The 16,071-nt window shown below is 50.1% G+C and overlaps 1 protein-coding gene across 1 annotated transcript in view; it reads right to left on the bottom strand.

The window, feature by feature from the left end:
- ABCC1 (ATP binding cassette subfamily C member 1 (ABCC1 blood group)) overlaps positions 1-16,071 on the bottom strand; it is a 192,634-nt gene that overhangs the window by 28,004 nt on the left and 148,559 nt on the right. Inside the window, exons 20-23 of the mRNA XM_007986551.3 lie at positions 11,316-11,406; positions 8,525-8,660; positions 3,814-4,021; positions 282-592 (exon numbers count right to left, since the gene is read on the bottom strand). Of these exons, the coding sequence (XP_007984742.3) occupies positions 282-592; positions 3,814-4,021; positions 8,525-8,660; positions 11,316-11,406 (746 nt within the window). The remainder of the gene's footprint in view (positions 1-281; positions 593-3,813; positions 4,022-8,524; positions 8,661-11,315; positions 11,407-16,071) is intronic.

The following is a 16,071-nucleotide window of genomic DNA, read 5'->3' as shown; positions in this document are numbered from 1 at the left end:
AAAAAAAAAAAAAAAGAAATTTTAATAATGAAGTTGTCTTTACAGCGATAGGTTTTGTTTCCTTTTTGAACTGACAGGTGGAAAAATAAAACTTAGGAAAAAAGGGCATTTTGTTATTGTGAGCAAAAAAACAATTTAGGTATTTGAAACTGACAAAAACAAACCTACAAGCTTCAAAAGCATCACACTGGGGACACAGTGAGATAAAACGAGGCTTTAGGTAACACTGGTGTATAATGCACAGTAGGGCTTGTCCTGAACACTAAGACTTCACCCCTTACCTGGACGAAGAAGTAGATGAGGCCAAGGGGTGGGATGATGATCGCGGCGATGGGCGTGGCCAGCAGGATAACGATGCAGGCACCGATAACGTTGAACAGGGAGCCCATGAACATCTTGATGACCTCCGGGATCATGGAGTCCACCGTGTCCAGCTCCTTGGAGAAGCGGTTTACCAGGTTCCCACTGGGGGTCCGCTCAAAGAAGCTCATGGGTGACCGCAGGATGCTGTGCAGCAGGTCCACGTGCAGACAGCGGGAAGCCAAGATGCCCCCGATGGACACGGCCATGGAGTAGCCAAACACGGCGATCCCTGCAGACACTTGGAGTTAAACTCCACAATGCGGAGGGAGAGCTGACCAGGCACTGCAGGGAGGAGTGGCTGTGCGGATGAGGCAGGCCTGGACTCCCAACTTCTAACAATGATAATAATGATGAGCCATGCATGGGGGCTCACACCTGTAATCCCAGCACTTTGGGAGGCCAAGGCGGGTGGATCACTTGAGGTCAGGAGATCGAGACCAACCTGGCTGACACAGTGAAACCCCACCTCCACTAAAAATACAAAAATTAACCAGGCACGGTGGCAGGCGCCTGTAATCCCAGCTACTCGGGAGGATGAGGCAAGGGAATCGCTTGAATCTGGGAGGTGGACGTTGCAGTGAGCTGAGACTGCATCACTCCATTCCAACATGGGCGACACAGTGAGACTCCATCTCAAAAACAAAATAATAATAATAATGATGAGGATGATGATGATGATGATGATAGTGGTGGTGGCTATTATTCAGAGGGTACTTCCTATGTGCTAAGCACTGTGCTGGGTTTTACATGTAACTAATTTTTATGATGACTCCGAATAACTTCTATTACTACCCAATTTACAGATAAGAAAACTGAAGTCCAGATAGGTGAATGCCTTTGCCCTTAGTATACTGTGCCTATCAGAGGCAGAACTGGGATATTAATCCAGACAGCCTGCTCTTAATCCACACGCCATACTCCTCTAGACCAGGGGTCCCCGATCCCGGGGCCACAGATTGGCAGCAGTCCATGACCTGCCAGGAACCAGGCCCCACAGCAGGAGGTGAGCAGTGGGCGAGTGAGCTGATATCACCACCTGAGCTCTGTCTCCTGTGAGCTCAGCGGTGGCATTAGATCCTCCTAGTAGCACAAACCCTACCGTGACCTGTGCATGCAAGGGACCTAGGTTGTGGGCTTCTTATGATAATCTAACTAATGCCTGATGATCTAAGGTGGAACAACTTCATCCCGAAATCATCCCCTACCCTTTCCATGAAACCCGTCTCTAGTGCCAAAAAGGCTGGGGATCACTGCTTTAGAATAGTGTTATCTAAGATGATTTTCTGAAATGATGGAAATGATGGCTACTGAGCACTTGAAACCTGTCTAGTCTCATCGAATAAATCTTTAATTTTATTTTTCTTCTGAGAGGGGGTCTCTCTCATCCTGTCACCCAGGGTGGAGTACAGGGCTGTGATCATGGCTCACAGAAGCCTCGACCTCCTGGGCTCAAGCAATCCTCCCACCTCAGCCTCCTGAGTAGCAGGGATTACAGGCATGTGCCACCATGCCCAGCGAATTTTTGTACTTTTGTAGAGACAGGGTTTTGCCATGTTGCCCAGGCTGGTCTTGAACCCCTGGACTAAGCGATCCACCTGCCTTGGACTTCCAAAGTACTAGGATTACAGGCGTGAGCTATTGTCCCTGGCCTTTATTTAATTTTAACAATTGAAATTAAAATAGCCACCTGTGTCTTACAACTACTGCACCAGACAGCACAGCTCTGAAACAGACATTGTTGCTGTGTGAGTTCAGGTAATACCACACCCTCTCTGTTCTCTATCTTCTCTCAATTATAATTTGTAGGCCACAGTCCTTTCCACTAACGGCAAGGAAAGGGGAGGGTAGGGATTGAGCGAGTCAGGAAATCCATGTGTGCTCTGCTATCAGCAGGTCTTCCCAAAGCCGCCTCCTGGAGATACTGAGATACTGGTGGTTCTCTCAAACAACGCACAGGAGGCCACTGCGCGTTCCAGAGCAGCAACTCCTAGGAACAGAGGCCTCTGTCTCGGCCTCTTTATAGGAAGACACCCAATAGGCAGGGGCTCAATTGACAGGCTCTGAAGCCAATGCTGCCAAATCCCATCTCTGCCACTTACCAGCTATGAGGCCTCCTATAGGTCACTGAATCTCTCCGTTTCCTCATCTGTAAAATGGGACAATGACGCTAACCTCAGAGCACTGTGAAATGTAAAGTCCCCACCTGGCAATGTGCCTGGCATACAGGAAGTGCTCAAATGTGTCAGGACTATCCATTTACTGTGAATATGTCATATGGACCATACATGTGTATTTGCAAACACAGCTCACATACTGCATAGCACAGCAGATAACAGCGTGAGCTCCTGAGCCAGACTGCCTTGTTCAATGCCAATGCTGCCATGTATTAGCTGTGTGGCTTTTGGCAACTCACTCAACCTCTCTGGGCCTCAATTTCTGTATCTCCAAAATGGGGGAAATATTAACTCCTACCTCACAGGACTGCTGCAGGGATAAAATAAGTTAAGACACGTGGAGGTGTTTAGAACAAAGCCAAGCACCAAGTAAATGCTCCGTAAACGCCAGCAGTTATTATCAACACTGCTGCATTTGAGGACTCCCAAAGAACCACACAGAATGGTATAGAGCAGGGGTTTTTTTTGTTTGTTTTTTGAGACAGGGTCTTGCTCTGTCACCCAGGCTAGAGTGCAGTGGTACAATCACAGGTCGAACTGTAGGCTCAAACTCCGGGGTTCACACCATCTTCTGACCTCAGCTGCCCAAGTGTCTGAGACTACAGGCGCCTACCACCACGTGCACCTGTGGTTTATTTTATTTACCTATTTTTTTATTTATCTATTTTTTCTAGAGACAGGGTCTCACTATGTTGCCCAGGCTAGTCTTGAACATCTGGCCTCAAGCGATCCTCTGAATTCAGCCTGTCAAATTGTGGGACTACAGGTGTGAGCCACCATGCCTGGCCAACAGCAAGGTTTCTCAATCTTCTGACAACCAAAAGCATCTCCAGATATTGTCAAACATCCCTGGGGGACAACACTGCCCATAACTGGGAATTACTAGTATGAGCCAATTTCCGCCCTCATTCAGCAGGCAAAAGTCCACAAATGAGACCTCACAGAAGCTCTGTCACCCTTACAAAGCAAATAGGGTCACGGGGGTCCTTCCCAACCCACAGTGCTTCCAGTGGCCTCTGTTCTCAACTGTCCTCATCTGTAAAATGGGCACACTGGAGCAATCCTCCCATCTACCACCAAGGCCCATATGAACAAAGCACTCAAACACTGACTCTACAAATATCTGAGCGTCTACTGGCTGACAGCTACTGTTCCTCTGGGTTTGGCTTGGTTTGGGGTGTACAAAACCCTGAGGACACTAAGGATCCATTTCTATAATTAGACAAAGTTACAACAGGGGCCCAAATCGGGCGGGGTGGGAGACAGTGGCACCCACCTTGCGAAATGCCCAGGGCTCCATAGACGCTCAGCCGGACCTTCGTGTGCTCCTGGGTCCCGTTGACTATGGGGTCATCAGTCCAGAGGCTGAGCCAGTAGTTGGAAGCCAGCGCGGCCACATGGTTACATATGAAAAGGAAGATGCTGAGAAAGGAGATGAAGAGTCCGATGGCCTTCATGTAGTCCCAGTACACGGAAAGTTTGACCTGGAGACCATGGGAGATAAGGCAGCTTAGCACACGCATGCACCCAGCCCCAGCCCCAGCCCCACAAGGTCGGGGACTTCACCAGCACTGCGCCACCCAGCTGCCTGTCTTTGCTCCTACCTAGAACACCCTCCCCTTTAGCTACTGGACAAAGTCAGCAGTAAACAAAGTCGAGGGCCAGGCACCGTGGCTCACACGTGTAATCCCAACACTTTGGGAGGCTGAGACGGGCAGATCAACTGAGGTAGAGAGTTCGAGACCAGTCTGGCCAATATGGTAAAACCCCGCCTCTACTGAAAATATAAAAAATTAGCCGGGTGTGGTGGTGGGCACCTGTCATCCCAGCTAATTGTGAGCCTGAGGCAGGAGAATTGCTTTAACCCAGGAGGCAGAGGTTGCAGCAGTGAGCCAAGATTGCCCCACTGCACTCCAGCCTGAGTGACCAAGTGAGACTCCAGCTCAAAAAGAAAAAAAAAAAAAAATAGGGTCTCTGCCCTCATGCATGGAGCTTCCAGTCGCGTGGTGAGAGAGGCTCCCATCAAATCATCCCAGATAAATGCATCATCACAGAGAAGGGCCATAAACGGCGCACAATTCCACGTGAGTATAAAATTGGACATCCTGACCTAATGCCGTCTAGAGAGGTATTGGGGGAGGGTTCTTCAAGGAAGTGATATTGAAGAGTTAAACCAAGGCCAGGTGCAGCGGCTCACGCCTGTAATCCCAGCACTTCAGGAGGCCGAGGCAGGTGGATCACCTGAGGTCAGGAGTTTGAGACCAGCCTGGCCAACATGACGAAATCTCTTCCCTACTAAAATACAAAAACTAGCCAGGCCTGTTGGCAGGCACATGTAATCTCAGCTACTCGGGAGGCTGAGGCAGGAGAATCGTTTGAGCTTGGGAGGCGGAGGTTGCAGTGAGCCGAGATTGTGCCACTGTACTCCAGCCTGGGCGACACAGAGAGACTCTGTCTCTAAAAAATAAAAACAATAAAGGGTATTGGCTGGGCAGGGTGGCTCATTCCTATAATCCCAGCACTTTGGGAGGCTGAGGCCGGTGGCTCACCTGAGGTCAGGAGTCCGAGACCAGCCTGGCCAACATGAGGGAACCTTGTCTCTACAAAAAACACAAAAACCAGTCGGACATGAGGCACGTGCCTGCAGTCCTAGCTACTCAGGAGGAGGCTAAGGCACAACAGTCATTTGAACCCGGAGGCGGAGGCTGCAGTGAGCCAAACTTGCGCCACTGCACACCAGCCTGGGTGACACTGCCTCCAGGAAAAAAAAAAAAAAAGGAGTTAAACCATCTGAAAATGGAAAAAAGGTGGCAGAACCAGAACGTGCAAAAGCCCTGAGGTAGGAGGGAACACAGCACAGCTGGGGAACTGAGAGAAGGCACTGGTGGCTGGAGCCAGATCACGGAGCAGCAATGAACAAGAGGTTGAAGAAATGGGTCGCAGTCAGACCACACATGGCATGGGAGATTCGGGTCAGGATTCCAACTTTTATGCCAAGACTGACAGAAAGCAGAAGCCACCAATGAGCTTTAAGCAATGTGTGACATGTTGCCTGGCAACCAAGGCCAAGTATCACCTCCACACCACAACTGTGCCATCCTCCCCCAACTCCTTTCCCTCTGAGCACAGAACACCGTCTCACCCATCTTCCCAGTGCCCAGCTCGCTCCGGAGGCGAAGGTGGGAGTTTCTTTCCCTCCTGTAATCCCTGTGGCGCCCAGCACGGGGTTAAGCAAATCAGTCTAGCCTCCTGACATGACAGACAGGGCACTCTGCTTTAGGCCAGCCCTTGCCTAAATCACGTGGCTTGGTTTCAAGAAATTCCAGCGATCTTTACCCGTGTCTGTGCTCACTGTCATTTCAAGCTTTTCACGCTGAATTTTGGGTCGTAAAAATCACCCGGAAACTGGGCGCGGTGGCTCACACCTATAATGCCAGCACTTTGGGAGGCCAAGGCAGGAGAATCACTTGAGCCCAGGAGTTCGAGACCAGGCTGGGAAACACAGTAGGAGCCTGCCTCTACAAAAAATTTTAAAATTAGCTAGGTGTGGTGGTCCACCCCTATAGTCCCAGGTACTCAGGAAGCTGAGCTAGGAGGATCTCCTGAACCCAGAAGCTTAAGGCTGCAGTGAACACTGGTCACACCACTGCACTCCAGCCTGAGCGACACAGTGAGGCCCTGTCCCCCACCAGAAAAAAACACAAGAATCATCTGACCCTACGGTCTAGCTGAAAGGTAACAGGTGAAAGATAACAGGTCTGGTGTGTAACTGATTGCTTCCTTTTGAGTTTTCAAGTTTCCATTCTGGAAAATGAAATATGTGGGTGAGGAGACAGGTCATAATTAAGAATGTGTTTACTTCACCACTTGGCTTCATCATATGCAGCCAAACTGCTGCCATCCCTGAAATTAGCCTGCAGCGTTCGGGAACCTCTTTCTCATGAGCAGTGGAAAGTGGAGGGCTCGGGGGTCACAAATGACAAGTGTGTGGCCAGGTGTGGTGGCTCACATCTGTAATCCCAGTACTTTGGGAAGCAGGCAAGTCACTTGAGCCCAGGAGTTCAAGACCAGCCTGGGCAACAGGGTGAAACCTCATCTCTACAAAAAATAAAGAAAATTAGTCAAGCATGGTGGTGCACACATGTAGTCCCAGCTACTTGGGTGGCTGAGGTGGGAGAATCACTTGAATCTGGGAGGTGGAGGCTGCGGTGAGCCATGATTGTGCCACTGCACTCCATCCTGGGTGACAGAGTCAGACCCTGTCTCAGAAAAAAAAGAAAGAAAACAAATTTAAAAAAAAAAAAAAAAAGGCCAGGCACAGTGGCGCACGCCTGTAATCCCAGCACCAGCATTTTGGGAGGCTGAGGTGGGCGGATCACGAGGTCAGAAGTTTGAGACCAGCCTGGCCAACATAGTGAAACCCCATCTCTACCAAAAATACAAAAATTAGCTGGGCATGGTGGCGCATGCCTGTAGTCCCAGTTACTAGGGAGGCTGAGGCAGGAGAATCACTTGAACCCGGGAGGCAGAGGTTGCAATGAGCTAAGATTGCGCCATGGCACTCCAGCGTCTCAAATAAAAAAAAAAAAAGAAAGAAATGATGAGCGTGTTGTGCCTGGCTCCCCTCCTGGTCCAACTTTGACAAGTTACAAGCCCTCTGGCTTTGGTGTTCCTTGAATACAAAATCGGAGTTAAGTGAGCATTAAATGGGCCTGGCATCTCTGGCCCTTCCTTCCCATGTCCTGTGATTTGGGGTAATTTCTTTGGCTTCCTGGAGGGTCACTAAGTGTAAGGCGGGAGAGGACACCACAGTCACCTCTGCCCCTTGTTATGGTCCTGACTGTGATGATAAGTTAAGAACCCAGGAACAGACAGTCCTGGGAAGTTCTGGACACATCCGGGCGGATCTAAGAAAAGGTGCCCCAACCTCACTCCCCCGCTACCACCTTTCATGGGTTTTTTTGTTTTTCTTTATCTGCATGCTTATTTTTTACCTACTTTAAAAATTCAATTCCCTTTTTTTTAAAAAAAAAAAAACATAACCACATGTATTTTTAAAAATAAACTTTGGATCACCACCACAAATGGAGAATTATTAACATTTGCCCAAAATAGACGATCTTTAAAAACAATAAAACAGGAGCTCAAAACCCAGTCTCCTTGTTACGAAGAGAGGCTAGTGGTTGTTAGGTACTGAAGGCAGGGTAGGACCCAACTGAGACTTTCTCAGGGACATAATCATTAGGACCAAATGAGAAATGAAAAGTAAGCAGGGCGCAGTGCTCACACCTCTAATCCCAGCACTTGGGGAGGCCAACGTGGGTGGATCACCTGAGGTCAGGAGTTCAAGGCCAGCCGGACCAACATGGTGAAACCCTGTGTCTACTAAAAACACAAAAATTAGCTGGGCGAGGTAGCGAGTGTTTGTAATCCCAGCTACTCAGGAGGCTGAAGCAGGAAAATTGCTTGAACCGAGGAGGCAGAGGGTGTAGTGAGCCGAGATTGCACCACTGCACTCCAGCCATGGCGACAGAGTGAGACTCTGTTTCAAAAAAAAAAAGAAAAGAAAAAAAAAGAAATGTAAGAAACATTCATCTGTCATTTAATGTGTCTGTGCATAGCCGGAAACCATCTCATGCACAACTGAACCCCTCATTGCAGGAAGCCCTGATTTAAAGCATCCAGCTTAGCACCTCTAGCTAATGAGACCCCCTGAGCTGCTCAGGCAGTCAGTAGAGCAGAGACTGCAAGTATCAACCTTGGAGTCTGCCAGGGTTCAAATCCCAGTTCTGCCGCTGACCAGCGGTGACCTTGGGTCAATCACTTAGCCTCTCCCGCCTCAGTTTCCGGTGCTGTAAACAGCACTTCAGAGGTGTGTTGTGATGGACACGTGAGTTCACACAGACAGGGCACTCTGCACAGTGCCAGTGCACAGCGGGCGCTCTGTAAACTCCAGCCACCATCATCATTTAAGGAGCGAATCTCACCTGCCCTGTCTGCGCCTTGTCAGCCTCCATCAGCTTCCACGTCTCCTCCTTCTTGGCCCCATCTTTCTGCAGTTCCGCGGTGCTGTTGTGTTGCCTGCTGACGTCCCCGCTGTAGGAGGAGGAGCTGCTGAGCTGTCTGGAGAAGCAAAGCACAGGGGTGTCAACGGCACGGATGCCTCGGGCAGGGTTGGAGGGCTCCCTGCTGGGGCTGCTACTGTGGGTCTGAACCATGGCATAAGAGATGGAGTGTTTCCATACACATACATGTAAACATATATATGAACACGTGCACATGTGCACCACACCCCACCATGTCGTTCCCCAGGGTTCCAGGTCCCCAGAGAAAGGCAGTGTCTCAGGCAGGAAGGAGACCTGTGGGAAACGCGAACTGTGATGATCTCTGGGAGGTTGCAAAAAGCCCATGACCAATGATAGGCAAAAAGTGCGTGCTTGCCTTTTTTTTTTAGATCAATTCTAATTGATCTCAAAACAAACAAACAAACCGCCAATAAAAGATAAAACAGGGTGCATCACAGATCATTTTTCAAACATGAAAAAGATTCAAAATGTAACACATGATGAAAAACACAGAGAAAAGTACCCAGCGAGTTCAATTTTCTAGTTTTACAAATGTGGCGGGGGTTGGGGAGGGAACTTGCACTGGCTGCTCCTTCAGAGAAGCGTGTTACTCAGAAAGTACTATTCGGCCAGGTGCAGTGGCTCCCACCTGCAATCCCTGCACTTTGGGAGGCCAAGGCGGGCGGATCACTTGAGGCCAGGAGTTCAAGACTAGCCTGGCCAACATGGTGAAACCCCGTCTCTACTAAAAATACAAAAATTAGCCGGGCATGGGTGGCACGTGCCCGTAGTCCCAGCTACTCGGGACACTGAGGCAGGAGAATCGCTTGAATCTCAGAGACAGAAGTTGCAGTGAGCCATGATTGCGCCACTGTACTCCAGCCTCAGCGACAGAGTAAGACCCTGCCTCAAATTTAAAAAAAAAAAAAAAAAAATAGCACTTTTTCCACATCAGTGGTCATCAGCTTTATACAGACCCCCAGAGATGATCACAGATTGCACTGCCCCCGCCTTTAGTGTTCAGTGGCTGAGACTGCGCCAGTGCACACTGTACTCTAGCCTGGGTGACAGAGGGAGACTCCATGTCAAAAAATAAAAAAAATAAAAAAAAAAGAAAGAAAGAAATGATGGAGGCCATGCAAAACACAGCTGTGGGTTATTGCCGTGGAAATTCCTATACCTTCCTCTACCTACGTATCTCCTGCACAAGATTACAAGCTACCTGAGGTCAGGAGCCCCATGTGAGTCATCCCTGCAGCCCCAGAACTGTGTTCCCTGAAAATACTTCCTGAAGGATGAATAAACCTCCAGCACCTCCCCTCTTTGAACTAGGGCCTGGGGGTGCGTAACCTTTCTGTACCCATGAGATCTGTGCAACGGTCTTTGGTTAAGGCCAAGTGAGGAGGAAGTGGCCCTCAAAGCCAAAAGCAAGAGTGAGTTTTCAGGGAGCAGAGGGAAGAATCAGAACCAACTCTGGATGGAATCTAGAATTCAGATGGGGAGCTGGGGCTTCCTGCTTCATGACGTAGGACTTCACAAGTCACACACCTTGGACAGAAAATCTTATATCCTTCTACACTCATGCACTGTCTGGAGCCTCCCACTAGAATTTAGGCTGTGTAAGATGATAACAATGGCAAAAGTGACATCTACCAAGTGTTTGTCTGTTCCAGGCACAGTGCGAGGCCGCGTCGTCTTTGCTCTCTCCTGATCCCTATAGCAACTGCAGGTCCACGATCCTTTCTCAGATCTCTGGGGTCAGGTATGTTTAAGCTCTGACTTTGTCAAGTTTTGTTGTTGCTGTTGTTTTGCTGTTTCCTGGGGTTTTTTGTTTGTTTGTTTTTGTTTTTTGAGATGGAGTCTCACTCTGTCACCCAGGCTGCAGTGCCATGGTGCGATCTCAGCTCACTGCAACCTCCACCTCCCAGGTTCAAGTGATTCTCATGCCTCAGCCTCCCGAGTAGCTGGGACTACAGGCATGCACCACCATGCCTGGCTAATTTTTTTATCTTTGGTAGAGACAGGGTTTCATCATGTTGGCCAAGCTGGTCTTGGACTCCTGTTCTCAGGTGATCCACCCACCTCAGCCTCCCAAAATGCTGGGATTATAGGCGTAAGCCACCATGCCTGGCCAACTTAGCCAATTTTTAAAAACTAGTATGGTTAACATACTGCATACGGTATAAATCCCCGAGGATCTAAGGAAACCCTCTATAATCAAACACAAACACACTTCCTTTTTTGTAGAGATGGGGTCTTGCTGTATTGCCCAGTGTGGTCTCAAACTCCTGGCCTCAAGCGATCCTTCTGCCTCAACCTCCCAAAATGCTGAGATTACAAGCATAAGCCACCATACCTGGCCTTGAGACAGTTTTAAATCGAATGCCGCTTCATAAAGCCTAAACCTTCCAGGCCCCACCAAGGGATCTGAGCAAAGACTCACACCATGTAGGGAACATGAGTGTCAGAAGCGAGGACAGATGGTTAAATCATGAAGACTGTGTGTGTCGTGCCACCTGGCAGAAGAATGCCACATTCCTTCTTTGGGCCTCTATGCTCCGAAAAGCAAGGTCTTTGGAGGATTTGGGAGGGGAGGCAGAAAGACCAGGCCTTCCAGGACCCCAGGGGGCCGAGGCCTTTCTTTTGTCCCTCCACTTGTCCTCCCACTGACAGGGCAGGGTCCTCGGGTTGGGGCCGCCCTCCCCGCTCTTACCTCTGCAGTTGCTTCCCTGCATTGTCTGTCACCAGCATGCCATTCTCCATTTGCTTTGCTTCCTTCCCTGGACCGCTGATGCCCGTGACCCCTGGCAGACGAGAGACAAAGGGGGTAAGTGGGGTTACATAAGCCAGATGCTAAAACCAAGGGCAAGAAAAACCAGCCACTACAGGGAGGAGACAGCAGAGCACCTGGCCGCCAGGACGATCGGAAATAGGAGACCTGCTCTGCAGAGGCCATGGACAGGCTGTCTGGTTGCGGGGCAGGTGGTATCTGGAGTTCCGTCCCTTCGGGCAGGGACAGTGCTTCTGTGCAGAGGGCTCCATCCACTGAGGGAACTGGGCCTAAGCCAGCATCCTGTGACAGCAGCAATGGGTAAAACGCAGCCCAGAAAACAGTAGCTCTTCTGTGTTAAACTCACTTCCTAGGACCAGGATGCAAGGAACCACATGAGGGAAAGAGCATAGCCCCGATTCCCAAGCACTGCAAGAAGAGGTGATACTCAAAATAGATAACCAATTTGACAAGGGCATCAGCCAACAGGCAGAGGCCCAGAGACCCCTGTAGTGCCAGGAGCTAACCCTTGAGTTCCCAGACCACAGAGAAGTCCCAAGAGTTCAGGGTAAAAGGTACCTGGGGCAGTGGCTGTCTCCACAGTAATAAGAAAGTATTTCAACATTTGAACAACTGGGGAACTGAGTTCTGTCAACAACCAGGTGAGCTTCAAAGTGGACCCTTCCCTGGTTGAGTCTTCAGATGAGACCCCAGCCCTGCCAGATGCCTTGGTTGCAGACTCAGGAAGGACACTGATAAGGACACTAAGGGACACGGCAGCTGGATATCTGCCCTGATCCCAGGAAGAATCCACCTGGCATCAATAATAATCACCGGAACATCAACAATGACAATGACAGCCAACATTTATCAAGTGCGCTTGGGCATCGTGCTGTGTCAAAACACATCATATGTCTTTCCCGGTTCACAATAACTCAGTGAGGACGATGACTATTGCCCCCACTCTGCACTGACTGCCTCATTCTTTGGTGCCAGGAGAGAAAGCAGCACAATGTAAGGCATGAAAGGGCTGACCCCAGAAGAGGTGGGAGAGGACCCAGGACAGAAGATACAAAAGGGACAAATATGCAGCCAGCAGCAAAGTCAGGGTGACCCTGGGAACATACTTGGGTGACACAAATAAAAGCAGAGCTAAAAAATGCAAAGTCTCGCAGAAACAGCCACGCCTGGAGACACAGACACGCCTGGAAGGGAAGAGGGGGCTGCAGATCATTCCTGGACTCAGGGAGGCGCTCCATGCCAGGGATTCTCAGTCTTAGTTGTAAATGAGTCACAGGGGGCTTTATGAATGAGCAGGTGGCGGTCGGGCGCGGTGGCTCACACCTGTAATCCCAGCACTTTTGAGGTCGAGGCAGGCGGATCACTTGAGGCCAGGAGTTTGAGACCAGCCTGGCCAATATGGAAAAACCTCATCTCTATTCTAAAAACACAAAAATTAGCGGGTGTGGTGGTGCGCACCTGTAATCCCAGCTACTCGGGAGGCTGAGGCACTAGAATTGCTTGAACCCTGGAGACAGAGGTTGCAGTGAGCTGAGACCGTGACACTGCACTCCAGCCTGGGTGACAGAGCAAGACTCTGTCTCAAAAATAAAAATAAAAAATAAAATAAAAATAAAAAAAGAAATCTAAGAAACAATAATAAAAGAAAAAAAATTAAAATTAAAAAATGAGCAGGTGCCCTCGTGTCTAGCCCGGTCCCTGCAGTGACTCTGAATTAGAGCACGCTCCGTTAACTGTGATGTGTGAGAAGTGCTCTCTCATTTCCTGGCTGTGCGCCTGGGGGAAATGATAAACCTCTCTGAGCCTCATCTTCCACATCTGCAAAACAGGAACAGCAGCAGACCCAACCCTCATTCGCGAGAGGATGAAACGAGATCGCACGCAGGGCCTGGCACGGCGAGTGTTCAGTGATGGCAGCCCCTTAAACACGTTCTCCAGAGAACTACAGGCATAGCCAGGAACTGAGAACCTCTGCTTTAAACATTCCCTTTAATGTCAGCATCTGTTTTGTTTTGTCTAAACTAACTAAACACTAAATTAAGAAAACAAACAAACAAAGCACAAATAGCCACATCACCCAGGAAGGAAGAGTGACACCAAGCAGGACTTCCCAGGCAGCCAGTTCTCATACACATGCGTAACACTGGGAACCGGCCATGCTCTTAACCACCTTTCTCTGTGCAGGAATGAGAATGTTCCAGAACACTCCCAGGGACCTCCATCCGGAGGTTGCATGACGCAGAGAGCCCCCTCCTCCTACCAGCAGCCTCAGGCCGCCCTCCTGTAAGCCTCAGCCTTCACTTCTCCTGTTCCTCACTGACCACCAGGGTCGGTTGCGAGCTTCTGCAAGAATGCAGTGCTCGCTATGGTTGCAGAGGCCTGCTATGGCAGTCTCACCCTCTCAACCCACCAATTAGCCCGCAGGTTGAACTGGGCAGCTGGAAAATTCCACCTTGCATGGGGGAGGACCGAGCGCCTAAGAGGAGGAACCTGAACATCGGTTAGTCCACCATCCTGTCAGCCTTTGTTTTCCTTTCCTTGTCTTGAGACAAGGTCTTCTCTGTCACCCAGGCTGGAGTGCAGAGGTGCGATCTTGGCTCACTGCAACCTCTGCCTCTTGGGTTCAATTGATCCTACCACCTCAGTCTCCCAGGAAGCTGGGATTACAGGCATGTACCACTGCGCCCGGCTAATTCTTTTGTATTTCTAGTAGAAACAGGGTTTCACCATGTTGGCCGGGCTGGTCTCAAACTCCTGACCTCAGGTGATCCATCCACCTTGGCCTTCCAGATTGCTGGGATTACAGGTGTGAGCCACCGCTCCTGGCCCCCTGTTGGCCTTTTGAAGGAATCAGCTCTCCCTCTTCCTACAGCCTTGGTGGGCCTGTCAATCAGAGTGCCTCAGATTCCCCCAGCCAAGGTGGATACTGTCCGAGATTGCCCCATGAAAGCCCCTCTCCCAGGACTTGAACCGTCGTCAGTGGTCTACAAGGACCAAAGACAGTTCATCTGTCCTAAAAGAGTCTGTCTGGTCCCGGTGTCCCCATTTCCTGAGTTCTACTGGCTCGGTTCTGCCTTTGATTCATGAGTTACCCGGTATCCTTCCAGGAAATAGCCTTTTTGTTTAAGGTGGCCAGATTCAGCTTCTGTTGCTTTTTAAAAAAAGCCCTTGGCTGGGACCCTCAGCCACACACTGCCGAAGGCAGGAGGGACGGGTCCACTCTGGCCACCGGAATTCCACTAGGTGACACCCCTCCTCAGGGCCCTCCACCACCACCTGCTGCAGTTCCCCAACAGGCGCAGATCACCCTGCATCGTCTAGGCCCATGTGTGTCTTGACTGTGCCCCAGGATGCACGGGTGGCAGCTCACAATCAAACTGTTGCCATTCACTGTCTATCCACTGTGTGCCAGGCACTTCATAAGCACGGTCCCCTCGAGGCGCGCTGGTCACGGGAACGTGACGCATGAGACGGTAAAGCTTAGTCAAGGTCACCAGTGACAATAATGGGATGTGGGGACTCAGGCCGTATCCCCCAGTGCCAGCCTCAAAGCCAGATACACAGGAAGTACCCATAAATGTGTGCTGAATCAACCAATGAACAACCGCGAGGGTGAAAACCCAGACACCCGTGGGCACCTCCCCAGACATGCAGCGACGGTCTCGGCCCGTCTCTGGCCTCATTCGATGAGCAGAGTCAACTCCAACCCAGGCAGTACTGACCTGCTTCCTCCTCATCCACCACTTTGCTGCCTAGGAATTCAGAAGACCCAAGATGTTGTTAAGAAGCAAAGCAAAACTCCCACCCTAAGCCCCTAACTAAATGAAGAAGTGAAGGGGCTGTCTTTTCTAAAGGGGGAGGGGCAAGAATGGCTGAAGGGTCTGCTCCATTTGTGCCTCAGTTTCCCCAACCCACACGTGCTGGGTGGATCTGGGACAAGCACACTGCCGAAGACCAACCCCTTTCTCCAAAGTCATGACTGTGTTGGGTTTTTGTTTGTTGGAGACGGAGTTTCACTCTTCAGCCCAGGCTGGAGTGACGTGGCGTGATCTCGGCTCACTGCAACCTCTGCTGCCCAGGTTCAAGCAGTTCTCTAGCCTCAGCCTCCCAAGCAGCTGGGATACAGGCGTCTGTCACCACATCTGGCTAATTTTTGTATTTTAAGTAGAGACGGGACTTTGCCATGTTGGCCAGGCTGGTCTCAAACTCCTGACCTCAGCTGATACACCCGCCTGGGCCTCCCAAAGTCCTAGGAATACAGGCATGAGCCACCGTGCCTGGCCAAAGTCATAACTGTGTTTAACCATAAATAGAGCTAAACAAATAATGCAGACCAACCTTCAGTCTTCACACCTGTTTTTACAGCAGGAAAGGGAAAGTATTAAGAGTAGGCAGGCCAGGCAATGACATTGGGAGGTGGCATGGGACCATTACTCCCACCAGTAAATGGTTCATTTAGCACACATTTACTGGGTACTTACTGTCTGTCCTCAACCCCTTTGAGGACAGACATTGCTTATGACAAGGGCTGGCCCCACACAGAGCCAGATGCACATGTACCCAAGAGGAGAAGAGCAGGTGACTTAGCCCAGATATCACCCTGGACCCTCCCAGGCTGCGATGGGGGCTTCTTCTCTGGGATTTCCCAGGCCCTCAAGCACTCCTCCATCACTGCATT

Source organism: Chlorocebus sabaeus, chromosome 5 (genome assembly GCF_047675955.1).
Source record: "Chlorocebus sabaeus isolate Y175 chromosome 5, mChlSab1.0.hap1, whole genome shotgun sequence".
Classification (NCBI taxonomy): Eukaryota; Metazoa; Chordata; class Mammalia; order Primates; family Cercopithecidae; genus Chlorocebus; species Chlorocebus sabaeus.
This window is presented reverse-complemented; position numbering and strand designations above follow the sequence as displayed.